General features: G+C 46.3%; 1 protein-coding gene across 6 annotated transcripts in view; it reads right to left on the reverse strand.

Annotated features, from left to right (window-relative positions):
• The window catches only part of MYO7A (myosin VIIA), a 1239317-nt gene that overhangs the window by 709782 nt on the left and 507517 nt on the right, over nucleotides 1–22018 (reverse strand). For 4 of the 6 annotated variants that reach the window (XM_069640001.1, XM_069639999.1, XM_069639998.1 and 1 more), the window contains exon 1: nucleotides 3933–4461. The exons of the other annotated variants lie outside the window; for them this stretch is intronic. In XM_069640001.1, coding sequence (XP_069496102.1) covers nucleotides 3933–4037 — 105 coding nt within the window. In that variant the 5' untranslated portion in view covers nucleotides 4038–4461. Of the gene's footprint in view, nucleotides 1–3932; nucleotides 4462–22018 lie in introns of those variants that run through there. 6 annotated transcript variants of the gene reach the window in all.

Below are 22018 nucleotides of genomic sequence, written 5' to 3' on the forward strand. Positions count from 1 at the left end.
TCACCCAGACCCCCCACCAATCTCAGAAATGTCCACGGACAGAGAAATTCACGGCACACATGCCAGCACCCACACAGCTTATTTTCACCTATAAAAAGAGCTCAATATCAACTTTTTCCAGTCCCCCACCCTTTCCATGTTTCTCTTTCGTCCACAAAATAATACCAAATACATTTTCCAGACTTCTTTTCCTCATTGCACTGTCCGCGGACAAAGGCTGTGATCTGCCAATCCAATATGACCACTGTTAAAAAAAATTATGACTCACCTGACGTTTTCAACCATTCAATCAGCTTGCACCTCTCCACAAAGTTTGGTGACCATTCGTCGTACAGTGCCAAAAACGTACTCTTTCTATAAGTGATATGGAGGAGGATGACGAGGAACATAAAGAAATGGTAGAGGAAGTGCCTACCTCCACCGCCCTGAAACAGTCATGGGTGTGGTGGTTTTTAAGACCGTAGGGAGGGTCCCAAAGACTTGGGCTCCCATGTTCAATGCATTGAATGTGGGGTCATACTCAGTCGCAGACAACACGGGCAGTACTCCTTTTGGACCACCTCCATGCACCTCCACACAAGATTCAATCACCGAAGTGCTCTGAGTAAAGCTATTCCCTTATCAGGGAGAAACAGGTTAATGTGCTGTACCCTATCTTTCTGAACTGTTTTTTTTTGGGGGGGTGTGGGGGAGTTTATATACTGAACTAACAAATGTTCTACTGAATGTAGTTTTTTCCAACTTCCACAAAAGCCGCTTCTAATTTAGTTTCTATTTTTGTTTTTTATTTACTACAACTACTAAAAAAATACTTAACAACATATTCCACAAGTTCCCAAAAATTGTTTTAGTGCATTTTGGGTATTCAAAAGAAAACTCTGATTTCCGACCTCACTCAAATGCACTCCATCTCCTCAGAAATTATTTACATCATCCAACTTGATATTTTTGTTGTCAAAATATGCCATTCCTAAAGCATATAAAAAGCAGATACACCTTTATTGACATGCTGTCGACCTTCTTCCATTTCAGAAATAAACAAAATGTGGACGTCTCCATATTTGTCTTTGATTGATTTCAGAAAAAATAATCTTTGCAGCTGGAAACGGGTCCATTAGTCTTCTCAACATATCCTTCAGGGCAATGTGCAAAGATCATGGAGTTACATAGCCCAAAATATTGCTTCCACAATACACAACAATAATATTTGGATGTTTAAAGTGAGCGATCCTCTCACAGAATGGTAATAAGGTTACCCACTTTAATCCACAATCTGCATACCACGAAACTTCCACTTTGTCCAATCCAATAGTAGTAGAGATGCCACGACATTCACTGTAAACTTTCAATGAATGGATCCAGGAATCTCCCACCATCCACACACTCTGCTTATTCACAGCCATAGCCATTTTCACTACACACAACAAAGAAAACACTTGCCATTCTGCACTCCTGTACACTTCAACTCCTCCTCCAGACCCTCAAAACCTGATTGGTTAATCCCCCTTAAAAGACACAGATGGCAAGAGCGGGTCCGCAGACTATCATGGTGTCCACGGACTCGGCAGCACCTACAACGCTTTTATTCACCAATACAGTTTCCTATCAACTTTATTCCACTCCTCCACCCTTTCTAGGCCCTCTTTCAGTCTCTAAATAACCCCAAATGTGTTTTACAGACTTTTTCCTCACTGCACTGTCCGCAGACAATAGTGGCTGTCTGCAGATCCAACATGGCGATCGTTCCCAAAAATATGACGCACCTCATGTTTTAAAACATCCAATCAGTGGGCTCGTAAGATGTCTGCGGACGTCACGCTGCTCTCCGATATCACTAATTTGTTTTCCTACTTTTTGCCAATTTTTTTTAAAAACTACTCGACGGATTTACGCCCAATTTCGGGACCAAGCCGCCGTTCCTAGCGCAAATTTGGTGGAAAACCATGAAGAGGTTTGGGCTGCAGTTGTGAGCAACATTTTTTCACATTGCATCTATGAGGATTCCACACATTTTGGGACCCCCCCTTATAACTTTGCCCCCCTGGATGAAACTGCACCAAACTTTGCAAAATCATTCTGAGGTAGGTGGCCATATGCTTTTTTTGCAAAGTTTGGTGATGATTCGTCCAGGGGGGTGAAATTATAAGCCGCCCAAAAAGTGCTCTTTCTTTGAGTTGAGCAACTTAACCATAAGTATAGGCCCGCTACCGCAGGCCCTGTAATATAAATATATATATATATATATATATATATTTATATTATTTTCTTTTTTTTAAAGCTTCATGACGGATACGTGTGTCAATAGAAGGCAGATTATAAGCAGACTGGGTGGGCGTGGGACTCCTTACCTGACGTCCATCTACGCAGATAATACAATTCATGACCTCCAGAGATTAACACCATATGCACTAATTAAATATGTGGTCTTGTAAGTATTGTATAAAGGAATTCAATAGATTTAACAAGGTTGTGCTAGATGGAATTCTCCCGACAGCCATATCCCTTCCTCTGGGTCTAAGGGATGCTCCTCTTACTGGTTATTAAGTAATAGGGACTCTCAGTTCAAAGGTCAGATGGTCACACCAACAAACGAAGCTAGCAATGGTCCTGGAATGGGTGAGAGATAAAAATGAAAAGCTACACGGAAACGGGAGAATCCTAGACCAGAGAAACTGCTAAAATATGTCCCAACAAATGGAACATGCAGCTAAATTACTTAACGGTCTCTGTTATGCTTCAACTAAGAAAAGTAAGTATTTATAATCCCGTACTCACTTTTCCTAAAAATGCAATATACACTTGGAAGGAGGCAGCATTAAAGCCAGATTACTTTGTATTGATAACTGGAAACCACATATAAACTGACCAAAAAATAATTTTAAAAAATAATGTCCATAGAACAGCCCTAGATTTATTTAAATATTGATAAATCCAGCCTGCAGATTTTGTTGGAGTCATCATGAGTGGGCAACATGTCCAAACAATGCTGTCAATTACCATAATGTACCAATTTTACCAGATGGCAAACACCAACAGTGTACCCTGTTGATCTGGAAGCACACGACATCACCTAGTTAATATATTTGAGCTTCTTAGAGATGGGTCTTCTTTCCTTCCTTTTCACCCTGCTTTCCATCCTGAACCTGTGCCCTGAGGGGCTCTCTCACAGAGCCAAGCTAGGCTTAATAACATGTGTTAAATGTGCGTGAAAACCTCACACAATGTTACAGGGAAATATTGCCAACCCCATTGACTATTACGGTATTGTGATTTGCCTCCCCCTCACCCCTTGCTGCCATTACAACCACTCTGTCCGACAGTTAATCCACATATAATGTATGGTGGTCAGGCGGTGTCAAACCCGATTAATGGCGTCCTGTAGGGCTCCATATTTTGAGGCTTTTACCGCGGGTGGGAATTCCACCCCTGGTAATCCTCCATTCGTTGCCGTTATTGTGGTGGAAAAACCTGTAGCTTAGACCTGGAGTTTTTCCTCCACATCACCTCCCAAACTCGTAGTATAGCAGCGTGTTTAACGTGGCGGTAATTACATTACTGGCACTTTTTTTTACCACACGCAATATTTGTAATAATGCCCGTTATCTCTGCTCTATTACTTCCTTGCCTTCCCTTCTATCTCCTGTTCCGCAGAAGTGCTTTGAAGTGACCTTTAGAGAGCTATTACCGCTATAAAACCATACCATCATGTTTTCCCCTTCTCTTCCCCGCCACTTTCAAGTCCCTCAGTGCAGTGTTTATGCTGAACGAGCAACCAATTTAACTTGACATGCTAAATGCCACATGTATTTTCTCTTCCTTCAGATTTTGGAACCTCTGTTAATGCCCTGTGTAACACAAGGCCTGCGGACACCTTCTGACGCCATAACCTAACTGTACCAAAGAGCGCCTGGGCAGCGCACAAGAAATCTCACCGGAAGTAAAGTACTTGGCTTCAGCGCTTGGTTAACATTCCGCAGCAAGGCCCATTTGCCCTGGTCCTTCTCTAGATCCTCCTGGACTCCGCGTCGTTGGTACATGGTGAAACTCTCCCCGTAGCGATGATCATAAACCGGGCCGAACTTCCTGCGATCCACACACAGTTTCGAATCATACCAGGTAGAAGTCTTTCCCAAAATGTCACATTTTGTAGCAATGCAGTGTTTCTCAGGCCAACTCCGTGACTGCACTGGAGTGTCTCATCCCTTGAGCTGCCTCCTCATTGCGGCCGCTGAGGAGTCACCATGCAATTCTAAAGCAACAGCATCCTTGTTCCAGTAGGTTGTCCTCAGTCCACCAATCAGCACTTGAAACTCATTGAAGGCAACAAAAACTTGCTGTTTTCAGACGTCCATGCAATAGACATTGCACCTAAACATGGATCCCCATTGGCGCAAGAACTGTGTCCAGCCTTCTAAGAGAAATGCCTTACCGCCCGTCGGTTGCAAAGTCTGAACAAGCATCAGGTGTGCAGTCTCCTCGGTGTGAGGCTTTGGAGCCTGGTGGGTACTTATTAATCTGCATATGAAGTCAGCCCCGTGTTGCACATGGTTTTTCATTAACCTAATGCCTCTTCTCCCAAACCTGCTGGTACACTGGGAACCCAAAACCATCGGGCCATCTGCATTTTCTTCAAACGGAGGCCGAGCGATATCCGTAGCAACTCGACTGTAAATAATTGATTGGTTCATCGCCTTTCTTGAGTGGAACCTACTCCAAGTAGTATGACTAATTTATCAAGAAGATGTCTTGAGTCCAGAAGGACAGCAATTTGCATTAGTTGCCTAGGAATTCCTGGATTTGCAGGAAGCCCCTGCTGTATCACCTGTCAGCCTATAACCAATGACAAATCACTATTTGTTAACGGCTGTTGTAAGTCTGGTATGCAGTAAGTGAATCAATGGCATAGCTTACTCCATGTTGGACACAAGCCAGCAAGTGCAGGCAGGTGTGAAAGCAAATCAGTAGCCCCATTAACAAGGTAAGCTGCAAAGATATGCAACGTTTAAAGGAATGGTTCGGTCAAAAAAATGTATTGTCCCTACGGGTCTGCCATGTGTTTTTAAGCCTAGGTCGCTCGATTTTAGAAAAATTTCCTATGGACCTTACCCAAGTTTTCCTCCATTAAACACACGCGAAAACAGGCACCAGGCGCTGCCATTTTGTGATAATCCTATCACTTGCCTCATCGCCCTGGCTCACCTGCTTTTGCGGCACTAAATCATATCCCCCGCCTCTGAGCCTGTCATCAGCAGACTTGTACCGCCCATTTCAGAACACCAAAGCACGTCTCTTGTCAACAATCGCTGCGCTTCAGCTAATGACGTGTCGCCATGGAAATAGCAAGATGCCTCTTTCCTCAATAAGTATAAACAGACCATTTCACAACACACAGCAGCAGATTTTCGATTCCATTCCTCTCTCTGTGTTACTTTGAGTATTCTGTGACTCGTTTCTGTGCTCTGGTCAGCTACCTTTGCTGCTTGTAGCCCGTGTGAACACCTGTACCATCGCTATAAATTATTTTAGTTTGTTTACCACACAATGGCTACAATAATGCCCTACATGTACGAGCCCGAGTATACCGAGGAGGAACTACTGGAAAGGGAAACATGCGAAAACAATGGGGCTTCGGACAGCAGTTGGCAGGACGAATCAACGGATGAAGACACTGGACCTAGTCACATGCATGGTGTTTCCACCTGGTGCACATGCAATCGTGCAAGCTAATGCCAACCGAGGAGGAGAACTGCTGCGAAAACTCTGGATGCGTGGCCTACATTTCTGAAGGTGAGCCACGACCGCAATGCATCACCGAGCTGCCAGACTTCAGGGCAGCCTGCCTCACACGGTTCGTGTTTAGGATAAAGCTGGTGCTTATGCACGAACTTCGCGCAACTGTTCGTCCTCGTAATCCGAGTAACGAGTAAGTATAATCTGCTTGTGATGCCACTACTATTTCATGGTCGTCTCCTATATCCAAAATTACATCTACTTATCATTGTAACGCATGAAAGTCGTTCAATAGTGTGCAGTTTCTAGATAGCATTTGTCCAAGCAGAATGACATTAGTTACACAAATTGTCATTGACAACAAACATTTAATCAACTTATCTTGGTCATTTAAAAACAGTTTGTATCATTATTTTTCACAGGTGGTACCGGCTGGTGGCCTATCGTTCCTTTGCATGGTGGCTTCACGGGAGGCTTGGAAACCGCGTTCGAAGAGTAATACCCGCCTGTGCCGTTCGTGCCATAAGAGAAACTTTCCCGAGTGACAGCCGTCAGTACAGGGGATTTTCTCTCGCTGTGCTGCAACCTGACCTGTACAATGTGTAAAGTTTTGTATTTTTGTGCCATCAAAAAAAGAAACAAAATAAAACGCCACATATATTTTAACAAAGGTTGTTTTGGTTTTTAAATGAATCAAGTGTGTCTCCATTCAGCAGTCTTCCCGTGCCTTGTCTGTACGCCCACCGGCTCATCCATCCACCCCTCTGCCCTATCAAAGGCGAAGTATAACTATATAAAGTATTAAAAAAGTGGTTAGTTTAACAAAAACAAAAGTCCATACCAACAAGTCCAGTGGATGCGTGCTGCCATGGGGGGCTGTCAGGGGAGCGAAAGGCCAAGGTGCCAAACAGCATGTACACTTCAAAAGGTATCCCACGCCAAGGGCCCATCGCTCACATGGCCTCCTCAGACTCCGTGTCTCCAGGCAGGGCTCCCCTTGAAGCAGGCCACCCCCCTGCAATCCGCATAAGTGTGTCTCCATTCAGCAGTCTTCCGGTTCCTTATCTGCACGTCCCAGGCCCATCCATCCCACCCCCCTCTATCAAAGGCGGTTCGCGCCAGTGGATGCGCGCTGCCATGGGGGTCTGTCAGTGGCGCGAACGGCCAAGGTGCCAAACAGCATGTACACTTCAAAAGGTATCCCACGCCAAGGGCCCATCGCTCACATGGCCTCCTCAGACTCCGTGTCTCCAGGCAGGGCTCCCCTTGAAGCATGCCGGCCCTCTGCAATCCACATAAGTGTGTCTCCATTCAGCAGTCTTCCTGTGCCTTATCTGCATGCCCCAGGCCCATCCATCCCATCCCCCTCTATCAAAGGCGGTTCGTGCCAGTTGATGCGCGCTGCCATGGGGGGCTGTCAGGGGCACGAACGGCCATGGTGCCAAACAGCATGTACACTTCAAAAGGTATCCCACGCCAAGGGCCCATCGCTCATATGGCCTCCTCAGACTCCGTCTCTCCAGGCAGGGCTCCCCCTTGAAGCAGGCCACCCCCCTGCAATCCACATAAGTGTGTCTCCATTCAGCAGTCTTCCTGTGCCTTATCTGCACGCCCCAGGCCCATCCATCCCACCCCCCTCTATCAAAGGCGGTTCGCGCCAGTGGATGAGCGCTGCCATGGGGGGCTGTCAGGGGTTCGAACAGCCAAGGTGCCAAACAGCATGTACACTTCAAAAGGTATCCCACGCCAAGGGCCCATCGCTCACATGGCCTCCTCAGACCCTGTGTGTCCGGCCAGGACCCACCCTCACGCTGGCCGGCCCCGGCAAACCACATAATACCGCGACATACACACGTCATTCATTCACAAACACACCCCTGTTTGTAATACTTTATAAACCACTTGATATGTCTCATGAGAACATCTTTGTGCTTTGCAAGTCAACACCTGAACGTGCTACCTGAGAACCACTGAGATCTATGCTAATCTGCTCGTGGTCGTGCTATCCGTGAACTTCTGTCACCGCTTTGAACAAACTCGTCAGTGTGCTACCTGTGGCCATCTACCTGTTCTCCTGCAACATACTGTTCTGCTTGCTGAATCCAACTGTTTCTTGGTCAAGTTAAGGCCATGTATCCTAGTCATATTTCGTTGATTTTTAAATTTCTAGCTATTTGCGAGTAGAGTACTCAATAGTGCTATGTTCATTGGTCTCATTGATATTGACTTGAGTTTCCATTGTTATGCTATCAATAGATCCATTTATTTTCATCTGTGGCAATTGTCACCGAATTGCATCCTTCGGGGGTCCAGTCTATAATGTAAGCATGTTTCCTTCTCGTGCAAGACAGAACATCCAAGGGACGAGTCACATGTTCAGAGTTTAGTCACATCATTTATACATTTCTGCAATTTATGCAAATACTAAGATGCACATGATGAACTGGTATAGTTCCTGCGACCAAAACAAACCTTGCATTGAACATTGTATGGTTCATTTACTTTTGTATCAAATTTTTATTCATCAAGATTGTATAATAATGTCAATATTTACTTTTCAGAATTTTCAACAATGCGTGCCTGTTCGATTAGCGGTTGCCCTTCGAAGACCCATGCTAAATCTGAAGGCACTACAATGCATTTATTCCCGAAAACTGTTGATCGAATAAGAGAATGGGTCAGACATTGCGGATATCCACTGGATGAGCTGATAAGTAGAGTCCAGCAAGTCTTAAAGGACAAGAGGGGTGATCGATACTGCATCTGCAGCCGGCCCTTTTCCTCGAACATGTACACAACATCTTGGGTAACAAAGAAGAATAAACGGCGAACGACACGGAAATTACTCGCGAACGCTATTCCCACTCTATTCGTCCACATTCCGCTACTGGTGAGTCAAGTGTCTGGATTTAGCTTTAGGCCTTGCGGTAGTGTGTAGGTAGCCGAATGGATTCATTGATATTTTAGGTGTTGTGTCCCTTGTAATACTTTCGACATTGATATGAGTGTATAGCTTTTTGAATAATGACATTTATCAATATATTCTTTTTCGATTTCATAAACCACAAACGAAATCTATATATGGGCACAGGGAACTGTGCTATATTGCGCATTTTCATTAGCATTACTCTCAAGTATTCTGTCTCCTTACATGGCAATTTTTAATATTGGCATTTCATTATCAATCAATAATTTACCTTTACAACTGCTTGACTAGCCCTTGAATCTGAAGCAAGAACATTCTACAGCCGTGACGTGCTCGCAGTTATCAAACACTTCTAGCGCGTATCAGGTAATCTTACTTGGCTATTCCGCTACAGACTTGTTTTATGCATGTCAAGTAATATTTTTAGTGTACTGTGTAATTATTTTACTGAATGTTTGGTTAGTGCTTTCCAATTGATATACACCTTAGTTATCGTCCACTGGTGTTTGTTTTCAGTTATAATTAGTGTTATCCATAGTAATGCAAGTACTGTTTTTCAGGGAGATGCTGAAGCGTCCACCACATTGACAACATCCCTAGATGTTCTTCAGCAGCACGAGGTATGGATACTGACAGCTCCATCGAACCAGATCATCAGAGCTGGAATACTTGTTGTTTTATTGTTCTACACAATGATTCATTCATGGTTTTTTTTTTTAATTTCTTTATTGGTTTTAAACAACAACAAAACAACAAAAACAAAACATACAATCTGGCATGGCACAGCATCACTGGCACGTTAGGATGTTCCTCGGAGCCTGCCATACTTCAGCCGCCTCTGGGTCCAGGCGACCGTACCCTTCATGTCCATCACCTTTTTTTTGTTTCTATCGCTGAGTTCTTTACAGAGGTGCCTCGCCATGGCACTCGTGCCGGGTAACCCCATTCTTACTCGTTATTCTGTCGTCCCCACGGGTTCCTCATTATCTCCCTCATCTCTCATGTCGAATAAGTCCTGCATCAAGGAGTTCCATGCGGCCAACTTGTGTACTGTTCCCCTTCCCCTCTTTTCACCACTCTTACCCACACCACAGTCTCTGTCTGCGCCCACTTTTGGAGATCTGACCACCATGCATCTATGTTCGGGCCCTCCTTTGACTTCCATGACATTGCTATTCTTCTTTTAGCCAAGATGCAGATTAGGTCCTTCATTTTTGCTTGGTGCGATTCGTGTCTGCTTCCTCTCGGGAAGAGGCCTAGAAGGTATCTCTCTGGATGCTCTGCTTGTAGTTGAAGTCCCCCTTGTGCTATCTTGGTTCTGATTCTGTCCCAGAAAGTCTGTATCACTGGGCATGTCCAGAACATGTGGAACACGTCGGCGTCCTCGGCCAGGCAGCGTGGGCACCTGTTTTGGTTCTCCGTCCGCATCTTGTGCATCCTCTTGGGGGCGAGGTATGCTCGGTGTGTGATGTATAGCTGTGCCTGCCTGAACAGTGCATTCCTTGAGACCTTTTTTGGGTATTTTAGCACCCTAGCCCATTCTTGATCACTAAATGGCCTCTGGAGTTCCTCCTCCCAACGTCATCTCGTATTTGATCCTTGCGAGTCTGCTGTTTTTAGCAATTGTTCATATAACCTGGAGGTTGTGTGGGTTCCCTCTGAAATGTCGTACCATACGTCTAGCTCTGTCATCTCCTCCTCCTCCGGATCTATCCATTCCGGCCATCTTTTTTTGATATTTCGTATTATGCAATTATAAAGGATGAATTGGCCATCGTGTATCTCGTGGTCATCTACTATTTCTCGAAAGTCTGCCCACCTCTCTCCTCTCCTCAGGTCTCCAATTTGTGCTACACCTTTGGCCTCCCCGTGCACTCGGTACATCGCCAGCATGTTCGTGTTCCCCCCTAGGAGGCCCGCCAAAGGGATCTGTGTCGAGCACGGGTCCTTCATACCCTGGAGTTTCCATGCTCTTTTCTATAGCCCCACTGCGATCTTAAGCATGTTCGGCAGGGTCCTGAGCTGGGGTGTGTCAAGCCACAAGATCTCTCTCAGATAGTATCGTTTCAGTGCTGGCTGAAAGACGATTGTGTCTATCGTTTCATCCTCTCCTAGCCACTTGACTGCGAACTGCAGTTGTCCTGCTAAATAGTATTTTTCGAAATCCGGTAGCCTAATGCCACCATCCTCGTAGTCTTTCTGGAGAGTCTCCATTGCGATTCTGTTCCTCCCTCCTCCCCATAGGAAATTCTGTGTTATCGTATTTAATCTGTTGAAGAAGGCTCTGGGAATGGCGTGTGGGATGTTTGTGAAGTAATATAGCAGGCGCGGTAGCACCACCATTTTCAGGAGGGCCGCCCTCCCCATCATCCCCAGTGGGAGTGTTCCCCAGAAGTCCATTGATTTCTGTGTTTTTTCCAGTGCCGCCAGTGTGTTTTTCCTATGGGTGTCAGCAGTGTTGTGGTGTATTTCTATTCCGAGATATTTGAAGGAGTTTCGTGCCCATGTCAGGCCCAGGTCCGGGAGGCTGCCCGGGGGAACTTGCCTTAGCCCCGCCAGGGGAAATACCATGGATTTATCTCTGTTGATTGCCATGCCCGATAGTCTGGTGTATGCTTCGATCGCCTCTAGGAGGCATGGTAGATTGGTGGCTGGACTTTCTACATATAACAGCATATTGTCCGCGTACAGCGAGATTTGGTGGAGCACCCCGTCTATGTTTATCCCGGTATCCCCATATTCCGCTCTAAGGAAGGCCGCAAGCGGCTCTAGGGCCAGAATGTATAATAATGGCGACAGAGGGCATCCCTGCTTGGTGCTCCTGTGTATCCTCCACTCCCTTGAGATGAATTGCCCCGTCTTCACCCTTGCTCTAGGTTCGTTGTATAGCAGTTTGATCCATCGGAGGAATCCCTCACCAATGCCAAAGTGGGCGAGTACGCTCACCAGCCACTCCCAACGCACCGAATCAAACGCTTTGACAGCGTCCAAGGACACTATTGCGCTCTCTCCTTGTCTTTGATTTGTCTCTTCTAGTACATGGTGCAATCTGCGAAGATTCCACGACGTGTTCCTCCACGGGACGTAGCCCGTTTGGTCCGAGTGGATCAAGGTGGGCACAACTTGTTTCAGGCGGTTGGCTAACACCGCCGTCAGAATTTTAGCATCCTGATTGATAAGGGAGATTGGTCTATAGGAAGCACATTGCTTGGGCGGCTTCCCTGGTTTTAGGATCGGGACTATCGTCGATTCGGACATGCTGGGTGGCAGCCGATTGCTCTCGTATGCGCCATGATACGCATCAAGTAGCTTCTGGGAGATAGTACTCTTGAATGTTTTGTAAAACTCCCCCGGGATTCCGTCCGGGCCCGGGGTTTTCCCTGTGGCGTGCCCCATAATCACGCCCTCTATTTCCTCTACCGTGATAGGTGCATCCAACGACTGGGCCTGTTCTTCTGCCAATTTTGGTCATCTAATTTCTGCTAGTGCATCCACTATGTCCTCTGAATCTATCTCTGGGTTCGGGGCATATAGTCGCTCGTAGAATTGGGCAAATAGGTCGTTAATATGTTCCTGATTTCTGATCTCTTTCCCTGTGTGATCTTCTAACACTGTTATGGGGTCCCTTTTGTTTTCCTGTCTAGTAAGCCACGCTAAAAGTCTACTGGGTTTATCCCCTTCCGCATGTAGGCGTTGTAGATATCTCCCGTAATTCAGCCTTCACAGTTTTTCCCAAAGTACCATACAGTCTGACCTCAATTCCACTAGCTCTCGGGACTCGCTCCCTCCCGTTCCCGCTCGTCGCTCTTCCTTTTCTATCACCTTCTCAAGTTCACCAAGCTCTTTCATAGCTGCCCCCGTTAACCCCCCTGTCCTGCCTATTGCTGCCCCCCTTATCACGACTTTGAACGTGTCCCATAGTGTAGAACTACTTTCCACGCTACCCTCATTCTGCTCGAAGTAATCCTCTATGGACTCTTGGAGGTGTTCCTCCAGCTCTCCCTCTGTTAGGGCCTCTGCCCGGAGCCGCCAAGTAGGTATCGGGGCTTTCCTATGGGTGTGTGCCCATATTGCTAATACTGGGGCGTGGTCAGAGAGTGTGCGTGCTTTGATAGTGATTTCTGTGAAATCATGTAATGATTCCCTACCCGTGAATATGTAGTCTAACTGTGTAAATGTCCCATGCGGTGCACTGTAGTGTGTGTACCCCCTCCCCTCTCCATGTACCTGTCTCTAGATGTCGACCAGTTGTAATCCCTCTAAGGTCCTATGCAGTTCCTTCGCCGGGGGCGCTGGCTTCCTGTGCCTGTCTTCCGAACTGTCCACCAACGGGTTTAAGGTGCAGTTGAAGTCGCCGGCCCAGATGAACGACGCTTCCCTGTACTGGGCCAGTCTGGGCGCCAACTTTTTAAAGAAGTCTGCTGTGTGACAATTCGGGGCGTAGGTGTTGATCAGGCACACTTCCTTATGTTCCAGCATTCCGTGTACCAACACCATCCTTCCCTCCGAGTCTGACTCCTGCCGGAGCATTTGAAACGGAACCCCCGGGGCAATCCATATCAGCACTCCCCGTGCATAGTTCGAGTACGTGGCGCTGTATGTTTGTCCTCCCCATTTCTTGGTCACCTTGGCCTGCTTTTGTGAAGTTAGGTGTGTTTCCTGGAGCATCGCTATTTTGACCTTCATTCGATTTAGCCATGCATAGACCCTAAGTCTCTTGATATACGCATTAAGGCCTTGCATGTTCCAGGTGACTATTGACGTACTGTCTTGCCCCATTGTACTTTTTTGCGGTCCGGCTTCCTCATCCCACAGCCAGGTCTCCGTGTCCTGCTCTCTACTCTCCCTGTGTGGGAGTCTCCTGCGGTTCCTGTTGCGGGGCACCCGCATCTGGTGCGGCCATGACTGTCATCTATTGCCACTTGCCGTATATACCTCTGGTCACCTTCTGCTCGTATCTCCCCTTCATCCTCTGCGGTCGTTTTCCTGTTGCCTGCGCCATATGCTGTCCATTCACCACACTCAACATCTTTAACCCAAACGAAAACTAATGAACAAACGCCCAGCCACCCTTCTCCTGCTCTGGCTCCACCGCTTCCCTCCTCGTACTCCCTTGGTAGGGGCCGATTTGCAGCGGCGTCATGCCTTAAAACTGGCATCTAAACTTGGTGATCACTCTCACTGTGTGGGGGCGTCGCCTTTCTCAGCCGACCTTGACTAGAGTGAGGTTGATCGCTCCTTCATACTTGTCTTCCGGCTTAGTTGCTTATCAATTGTTTGGTAATATTGCGCGTGACTGCGTTTTCTCTCCCTCGTTTCGCATTATCAGGGTCTGTTTGCATTGTTGTTGGCGTTTCTCTGCCTTAGCTGGGGGATGCCCTGCGCGTCCATCCATCTGTGGGCCTCCTCCGCCGAGTCGAAGAAGCATGATTTGTCCTGGTGTATCACCTTGAGTTTGGCGGGGAACAACAGCATGTATCTCACCCCTGCACACCTAAGTCGTTCTTTCGTTGGGCCAAACTGTGCTCTCTGCTTTTGGACCAAGGCTGTATAATCCGGGTAAATCGTGATCTTAGAGGAGTGTCTGACAATCCCCCCCCCTCTTTAGAACGCCAGTATTTTGTCTCTGTCTTTGTAGTTCATGATCCTGGCAATTATCGGTCTCGAAGGGGCGCCCGGTTGGGGTCTTTTTGTCAGTGCTCTGTGTGTTCTCTCCGCCACAAAGCCCTGGGACAACTCCCCGGCCCCTACCTCCTGGAGAAGCATGTTTTCTATGTACTCCGTAGGGTCGTTAGCTTCTTCGCCTTCCGGAGGTCCGATTACACGAATGTTGTTCCTCCTAGCTCTGCCTTCCGCGTCCTCCGCTCTCCGTTCCAGGGTCTTGACTCTTTGCAATACTTCCGTTAATTGCGTCCGTGTTGTGGCGACTCCCGCCGTGTTTTGCTGCACCTGTTGCTCTGTCGCCCCCACCCTCTCCGCCAGGTTCCTCGTATCCTGACGAAGGAGGCCCACATCCACCATCACCGCATCCAGTTTGTTTTCTAGCGACACCTTTAGGGCCCCTATTGTTGCGTCCATTTTGTTTTCAAGAGATGTCTTCATGGTGGCTATTGCTCCTATGATTGTGCCATCGTTTGCGTCTTCTGTCGGTTGAGATGCAGCCATTTCCGCGTCTGTTGGCGTTGTCTGTTTTTGCCCTGGTGTCTTGGTGTAGGTGTCCATGGTGCTCTGCCTGACCTTCCCTTCGTTTTTCTTATTTGGCATTGTACCCCTGTGTGTCCGTCCGCCCTCGGTCCCGTGTACAGCTGGGCCGAAGGTGGGGGACGGCGTTTCCAAGGCGGGATGCTAGCACCGAGTCCTGATAATTCCGTCTCGATGTTCCCGACCCGGCTCCTCCTCTATCTTCTACGGGTCGTGCACTGTAGAGCCCTTCACCTTATTGCGTGGGCCCCATGTTGGTCCATCGGGGGCCCAGACTTTGCCTTGTCTTGGTGGTGTAATGGCGGCAGTTAGGCAGTCCTGCCTGGTGTGTGTTGGTGTCCAGGGAAGCGGGCCGCCTCCCCCTCGCTCCGGCGCCGGGAGGCCTTTCCCCTATGCCGCTCAGTCAGTGACCTGGAGCCGGGGGTCCTACCGCGTCATCCGGCGTGCGCTGCCCGGTGTCTCCCCAACGGGTCCTGGCTTGTTCACCATCAGAGGTCCGCTGCGCAGCGACCTCCCTTCCGCTGTCTGTGCCCGTCGACCTCCCCACGGGGTCCGTCTCCTCCGGGCCGTTCCTTCCCCCGGTGAGGCGCCCACGTCCTTTTCTCGCCAAGCCTTTTTCTTGTTTTTCTCCCCACGAGGGGGGGGTCGGTTGCCGCGGGATCACTGGCTGGTCCTTGACCCAGTCGGATTTACCCTTTACTGCGAGGCCGCGGCTCCATCCGCCATCTTGGATTTACGCCGGGCTTTCTTACCGTCGGGCGTTTTACTATGTAAACGCTCCGTTTTTTCTCGGGATTTCGCTCAGCTGTTGCAGGAGTACTTCTTCCTCCCTACCCTGCGCTCGGGCTGCTGCAGCGTGCGCCAGGATGTCTCTAAGTCGGATATGTGCACGGATCGTGGCGGGAGCTCCGTCTCAAGACGACCTCACTCCATGGGCTCAGGCCACGCCCCCCGTGTTTCATTCATGGTTAGCCATTGATATGTACCTGTGCGGTCGACCCCAAGTGTGTGTTATGTTTTCAATATTGTAATCCTTACTAATGCAAGTACTATGTTTCAGGCAGTTGATGGAGCGTCAACCCCTGCACTTGATGCAGAGCCTGACATTCAAGTAATTCCAGGGGAGGTGGGAGCGGGACCTTGCGTATACGAATCGGTGCAACAGCTTTCGGAAGTGCGCACTACATTTACAACATCCCTACATATTCTTCGGCAGCACGAGGTATGGATACTGACAGCTCCATCGAGCATCATCATATAACATGATTCCATTTGCTATACTTTCTTCCCTATTAACGCAAGTACTGTGTTTCAGGGAGACGACGGAGCTTCCTCTACAATTACAACATCCCTTGTAGGTGATGCAGATGTAAAGAAATCAGAGAAATAAGTCGATGAAATCTGATCATATTTAGATATTCCTTGATTCTTTTAGACAATGCATCATTTGTGGTTATCTCTTTATATGTACCTGTGCTGTCGACCCCAAGTGTGTGTTATGTTTCAAATATTGAAAACCATACTAATGCAAGTACTGTGTTTCAGGGAGTTGCTGATGCCTCCTCTCCAATACAACCATCCATGGCAGTCCATGCGGAGCCAGAGGTATGGATGCTGACAGTTCCATCGAACTAGATCATCAGAGCTTGAATACTTGTCGTTTGATTGTTCTACACAATGTTTAATTCGTGTTTAGCTATTGAGATGTACCTGTGTGCTTGTCCTCACCTGTGTTTTATGTTTTCAAAATTGTGATACATAGTAATGAAAGTACTATGTTTCAGGGAGTCGATGGAGCGTCATTCCGTGCTGTCTATGCGGATCCAGAAAATATAGTCATTGCAGCGCAAGAGGAAGGGAAGACATGCGGAAACGAATCGGAGCAACAGCGTGCAGATGTTGAAGTTCGAGTCAAGAAAGTTGCAAAGAAAAGAAACAAAAATAAGGTTAGTTACAAACAGTTCATAATTTTAGGAATTGTTTTGTGTTGGGGACTATATTATGTTTTTTTCCTGTCAATTGTACTATACTTTATATTGTGTTTAAAATGAACATCCCTTTTCCAATCTGTCCTCTAGTTACCCGTGGGTGTACGAACTATACATACACAGACAGTGAAGCAAATGAGAGATGTTGCTTGCCAGACCATTTACACTATGGAGGAACTATTAATTCAGATGCGGCGTGTTGAGACTCGAGATGCTCATGTCCAATGGCCAGTACATGAATTGAATGTGTCTGGAGAATCCAGTAAAGTTTTATTGGACCATTGCTACAGTTCGACCACACCACCAAAAGAAGATGATCAATTCATACAATCTACACCTGCCAAAAAAATGCCACCCAAAAAGCTGTCGACATTGTTGTGTTCTCCCATCAATGCTGAAGTAACAGATGCTGAAATGACAGAGAATGAACTAGCAGCAGCACCCAACGACGCATCAGAACTTGATATCAGCGATATTTCTTTCAAATTTGTTGATATGTCCTCAACGGCACAGTCCGAAACAACTTTCACGCCGGATGACAGTCTAATGAAAGAGGGCAAATACATAGTATTCGACAGTTGTTTGATGGATATTAGAAGTATGCTGAAATGTTGGCATTCAGTTGGAGGGGAAGTATGTGGGGAGCCATTGATTCATGTGACTCGTCAAAAACAAGGCAGTAACGTCAAAATACATGCCGCCTGTAGATTAAATCATGCGTTCTCATGGTCTGCACAACCGATGCAGGGGAAACTGCCAGCAGGCAATCTACTGTGTGCAGCTGCCTCACTTTTTAGTGGGTCCAGTTTTAGAAAATTAGAGTCTTTCTTTCAGTTTGTGGGACTCCATTTCATTTTAAAAACGCAGTACTACAAATACCAACATGATTATCTGTTTCCGGCCATTAGTGATGCTTGGAAAATTGAACAATTGCCTCTAGCAAGTACATTCAAAGGGAAACGATTCAGGCTAGCCGGCGATGGACAGTGCGACAGCCCTAGATTTTCTGCCAAGTACTGCACCTACCACTTTCAGGACATGGATAGTAAGAATATTGTGAGTTCGGTGGTCGTGCAGGTGTCCCAATGTAAATCCTCAGTGGCCATGGAGAAACTAGGATTTATAAAATCATTGCAATATCTACAATCAAGGGGAATGCACATCAACCTCATAGCCACGGACAGACATGTTTCAATTGCCAAGACAATGAGAGAGCAGTTCCCACATAATAAACATCAATTTGACGTATGGCATCTTGCTAAATCAATCAATAAGAAAATCTCAGCTGCAGGGGAAAAAAAAGGTTTTGAAAGTATTTCACAGTGGTCCCAGTCTATCAGCAACCATCTTTTGTGGAGCTCCAAAACTTGTGAAGGGTCAGTGGAAATCCTACTTGAAAAATGGCGGTCACTGATGCACCACTGTACCAACATTCACCGCTGGACAGAAAACCAACATTTCCACCAATGTGAACAAGGCCCTTTGTCCACAGAGGAGGCACGGAAGAAGAAGTGGTTGATTGCATCTTCACCTACACACAAAGCCATTGAGAAGATTGTTTTCGATAAAACTCTATCAAGAGATTTGAGGGGACTGACAGAATTCTGTCACACAGGACACATGGAGGTGCGCCACAATATGTACCTAAAGTACAGGTCAAAGTGATTGCATTTCGGCATACAGGGCATGAAACATAGGACTCTACTAGCGGTCTTGGCCCATAATGAGAATGTGGGCCGTGAACAGTCTAGGACTACGGGAAAGGTAGGGATGCCTCGCTACACTACGACCTTTGGAAAAAGAAGTAAGAAATGGGGGTCAAACCAGTATATGAGGAAATGGAGTTCGACTTTGTTAAAGGCCTTATTGTTAGTGTACTAGAGAAGCACAGATACGGAATCTTGAGCGTTTCTGTGCAGAGCACTGATACATTGCCACCAAACATTGCCACTGTGCCATGTCCACCCAAAGCAGAGCTCGTTGAGAAATTCAAATCCCGGTTTAAATAAATCATTGTAATCTGATTGTCTTTTTGAAAATAATGTTATTGTACAGTGTGCATACAAAGTATGCTAACCCTAAACCCTCCATTCACCATCCTGGGTGGCGAACAACATGGGTGTCATCTTTGACTTCTCTCTCTATTCACCTCATATAGCTGACCTTGTGAATATGTGTGTGTACATATTTTTGTTGCTGTAACTAAGTTTCGCAATCTCATGTAAATGCTGCGCATTGTTAACCGAGGGGAGTCTTGAGTATTGCAAATAATAAAACAAATAAACAATAAATCTCACTTTCAACTCAACTCCTCGGGTACTTTATACTTTCCCTGACCTTCCCCCAAAAAGTCAATGTCTCCATAGTTATGGTTCTATAGGGCTGCAAAGCTCGCGGACAACAAGGACAAAATTGGGGGCCTTAGAACACGACAAACGAGGCGTTGCAGATGGGAGACAAGCCAGTTCGCATTTGCACATTGAGGCCTAGTACTAAGATGGAGTCGAAAATTCAAGTTCTCACAGATGGCTTTACACGGGATGTTGCAAAGTAAGAATGTACGCTCATGCAGAGTGAAGGTCAGCGGCTTTGATTTTTTTGCTCGCGGGCTGGAGAGGCCCACGAATCGCACTTGCAGTATAAGGTTCTATTGTTTTTTGACCTTGAGAGACAGGGACCATGCCGAAAGGACTTCATTTGAAGGAGAGGGGCAATAACGTAAGAGACGATAAGGCTGAAAATTCTGAAACTAGACCGAGTTTCATGTTAGTTCAGTATATGAAAAATCATTGGCACGAACACAGTGGGATTTACGGACTGCATTACGCAGAGATGCAATGGAAATGGCAAATATAATGTAAGTAACTCTTTAGACGCTTTTATACCGGAATGAATGAATGAATGAATGAATGAATGAATGAATGAATAAATGAATGAAGAGCAAGTACAACATTTGTGGGATCATCTTTCTACCGGGCACATGGACATGCATGTGCCCATTTGACACGCATGAAGACAAACAGTAGTTTCTCAGTGGTTCAACGGTAAAAACAAATCATTAGTTTGTGTGGTTACCTCGATCTATTTCGTTAGTTTTCGCATTGCTTTTAGAGCCGAACAAACTCCATTGCACTATCCTCGCAAGCAAATAGTTTCAGCTTGCCCATAATAAATAAAATGAATAATAGTAATAAAGATCGGCTGGTGAGACTAATTTCAATTTTTATGTTTTCTAAACAGGTACATCCTACCGTACTGCCACTGCGACCTAATCCAGACCCCGGCCGATGGCTTCTTCAATCGCCAGCTGCAGCTTCTTGTAAACAACTGCACTACATTGACTATCTTATGGGACGATCGCCAAGGGCCCATATGCCCTTACGCAGTACTAGCGGCTAGAAGAAAAATATCGACTTTTACGGTGGCCTAGTGCCTAGTTGATGGAACAGCCTTGTAGTTCACTGTGCGTCCAAAGTGCTTCTTTTAACGAAAACCAACACCCTGTGTACCATAAAGGAACAGCGCGTGACTCACGATAAACTTTTCCGGATTTGCGTATCGAGAGAAAAGAAAAAAAGATTCCATTCCGATTTAATATGCCAATTGCTGAATATTCTCTAAACATTTAATGTCAAATAAATGTACTTTACCAAATGTACCGTATTGCTGTTTGATTTTAAAGTACAGTTTCATATTCCGAATTGTGGCGCGCTGTGTTGTGAGTTGATCTGTGTTGGTTTCCGGGTTCTGTGTGAAGTCACGTTGTCGAAACTGATATAATATTGTTTCGTCTCCATTGTATATGTTGGCCTATGCCCAGTCGCTTTGCGAGGAAATCCGTATTGCAAGGTCGTGACCTTAAGTTAATCAAGCCTCCATTTTAGGTTAAAGCCGTCATTTTGGCTTGTCGTGCAAAGTCACCCAGTGGTCTAAAATGGCCGACCTGTGTTCTCTTGTTCTCACTTTAACCTCTTCAACCTCTGTAGACGAGTTAATGTCCAACCTGCCTGCATGCTACATGTTAGTGTCATGTAGACCTTGTCTTTTGTTGACCTAGGGATCAGGGGATTATTCGAATCGGCAATGTTAACCTACAAGTATACAAGAACGATAATGCTATTTAAACATCATTTGCGAAACATCTGTTTGACCTGCATCGAAGTAAATGTGTAAAGAGTGTAAAGTCAAATCCAGAGAATAGTAGTACTTGTTAGTAAATGTATTAAGAAGTAAACCACAGGCACAAGATATGTAAATTAGGAATGAACCTGGCGCGAACCCTAGCCCAGTACATGGTTAACTCGTAAGAGGCTGGACATCGTTACGAAGAGCATGTATAAATATGCTGATGTCCAGCTAGCAATTCCTGTTCACTGCTCACATTGAACCTGCTGGTGGTCTCTGTGAAGTACTGACGGCCAAATAGCTATTTGTGTAATTTGTTTCATAAACTGTTCAGTGTTGCAATAAAGATTCTGGGAATCTTTACAAGCCCGTGTTGGTGTATTTCTCTTCGCATGGTGTAAAAGCCTTAATATTGTATTTTCTGATTCCACAGATGGCGCCCGAATAGGGACCCTCAAGATTGACTTCGTTTTGCTGAAGGTTGGCTCAGCTATCGGACCGGGATCGGACGGTGACAACAAAAAGGCCCCTCTGGACGAGAAGCAAATTCCTCGACAGAACAGCACGATCCGATCCCTGAACGGTGAGCTGTAGCCCGAGACGACGTCCATATATCGAGGTGGGTAAATTTGCCGAAATCACCAGACACGTGGGTTCTTAGATTGTTCTTAGTAACCCGATCGGGCCTCCCAGTCCTTTGGTCAGGTGAATCATGACCCGAATCTTAATTTAACCCTGACAATTTGAATTTGGTGCATTGTACTCGCGAGCACAATTATTTGACAGGGTAACACCAGAATTCTGATATGCCTGGGAAATTGTCTGCCTGCTTCAGGGCATTATTCCACAGCGACAGAAAATCTTTGGAAGTTAGCCGTCCCGCACCACAGGAGGGGTCACCGGCATGTACTATGTACTGTAAGAAAGGCTTTGGTAGTATAGCAGTTAATGATATTTGGCACAGACAGACCAGACATAACTCTAATCTTCGGTGGCCAACCAATGGTAGCTTTGAAATCCCTCGTATAGAATATTTAGGGTCTGTATT

This window comes from Ambystoma mexicanum, chromosome 7q (assembly GCF_040938575.1).
Source record: "Ambystoma mexicanum isolate Mex_15411 chromosome 7q, UKY_AmexF1_1, whole genome shotgun sequence".
NCBI classification, from domain to species: domain Eukaryota; kingdom Metazoa; phylum Chordata; class Amphibia; order Caudata; family Ambystomatidae; genus Ambystoma; species Ambystoma mexicanum.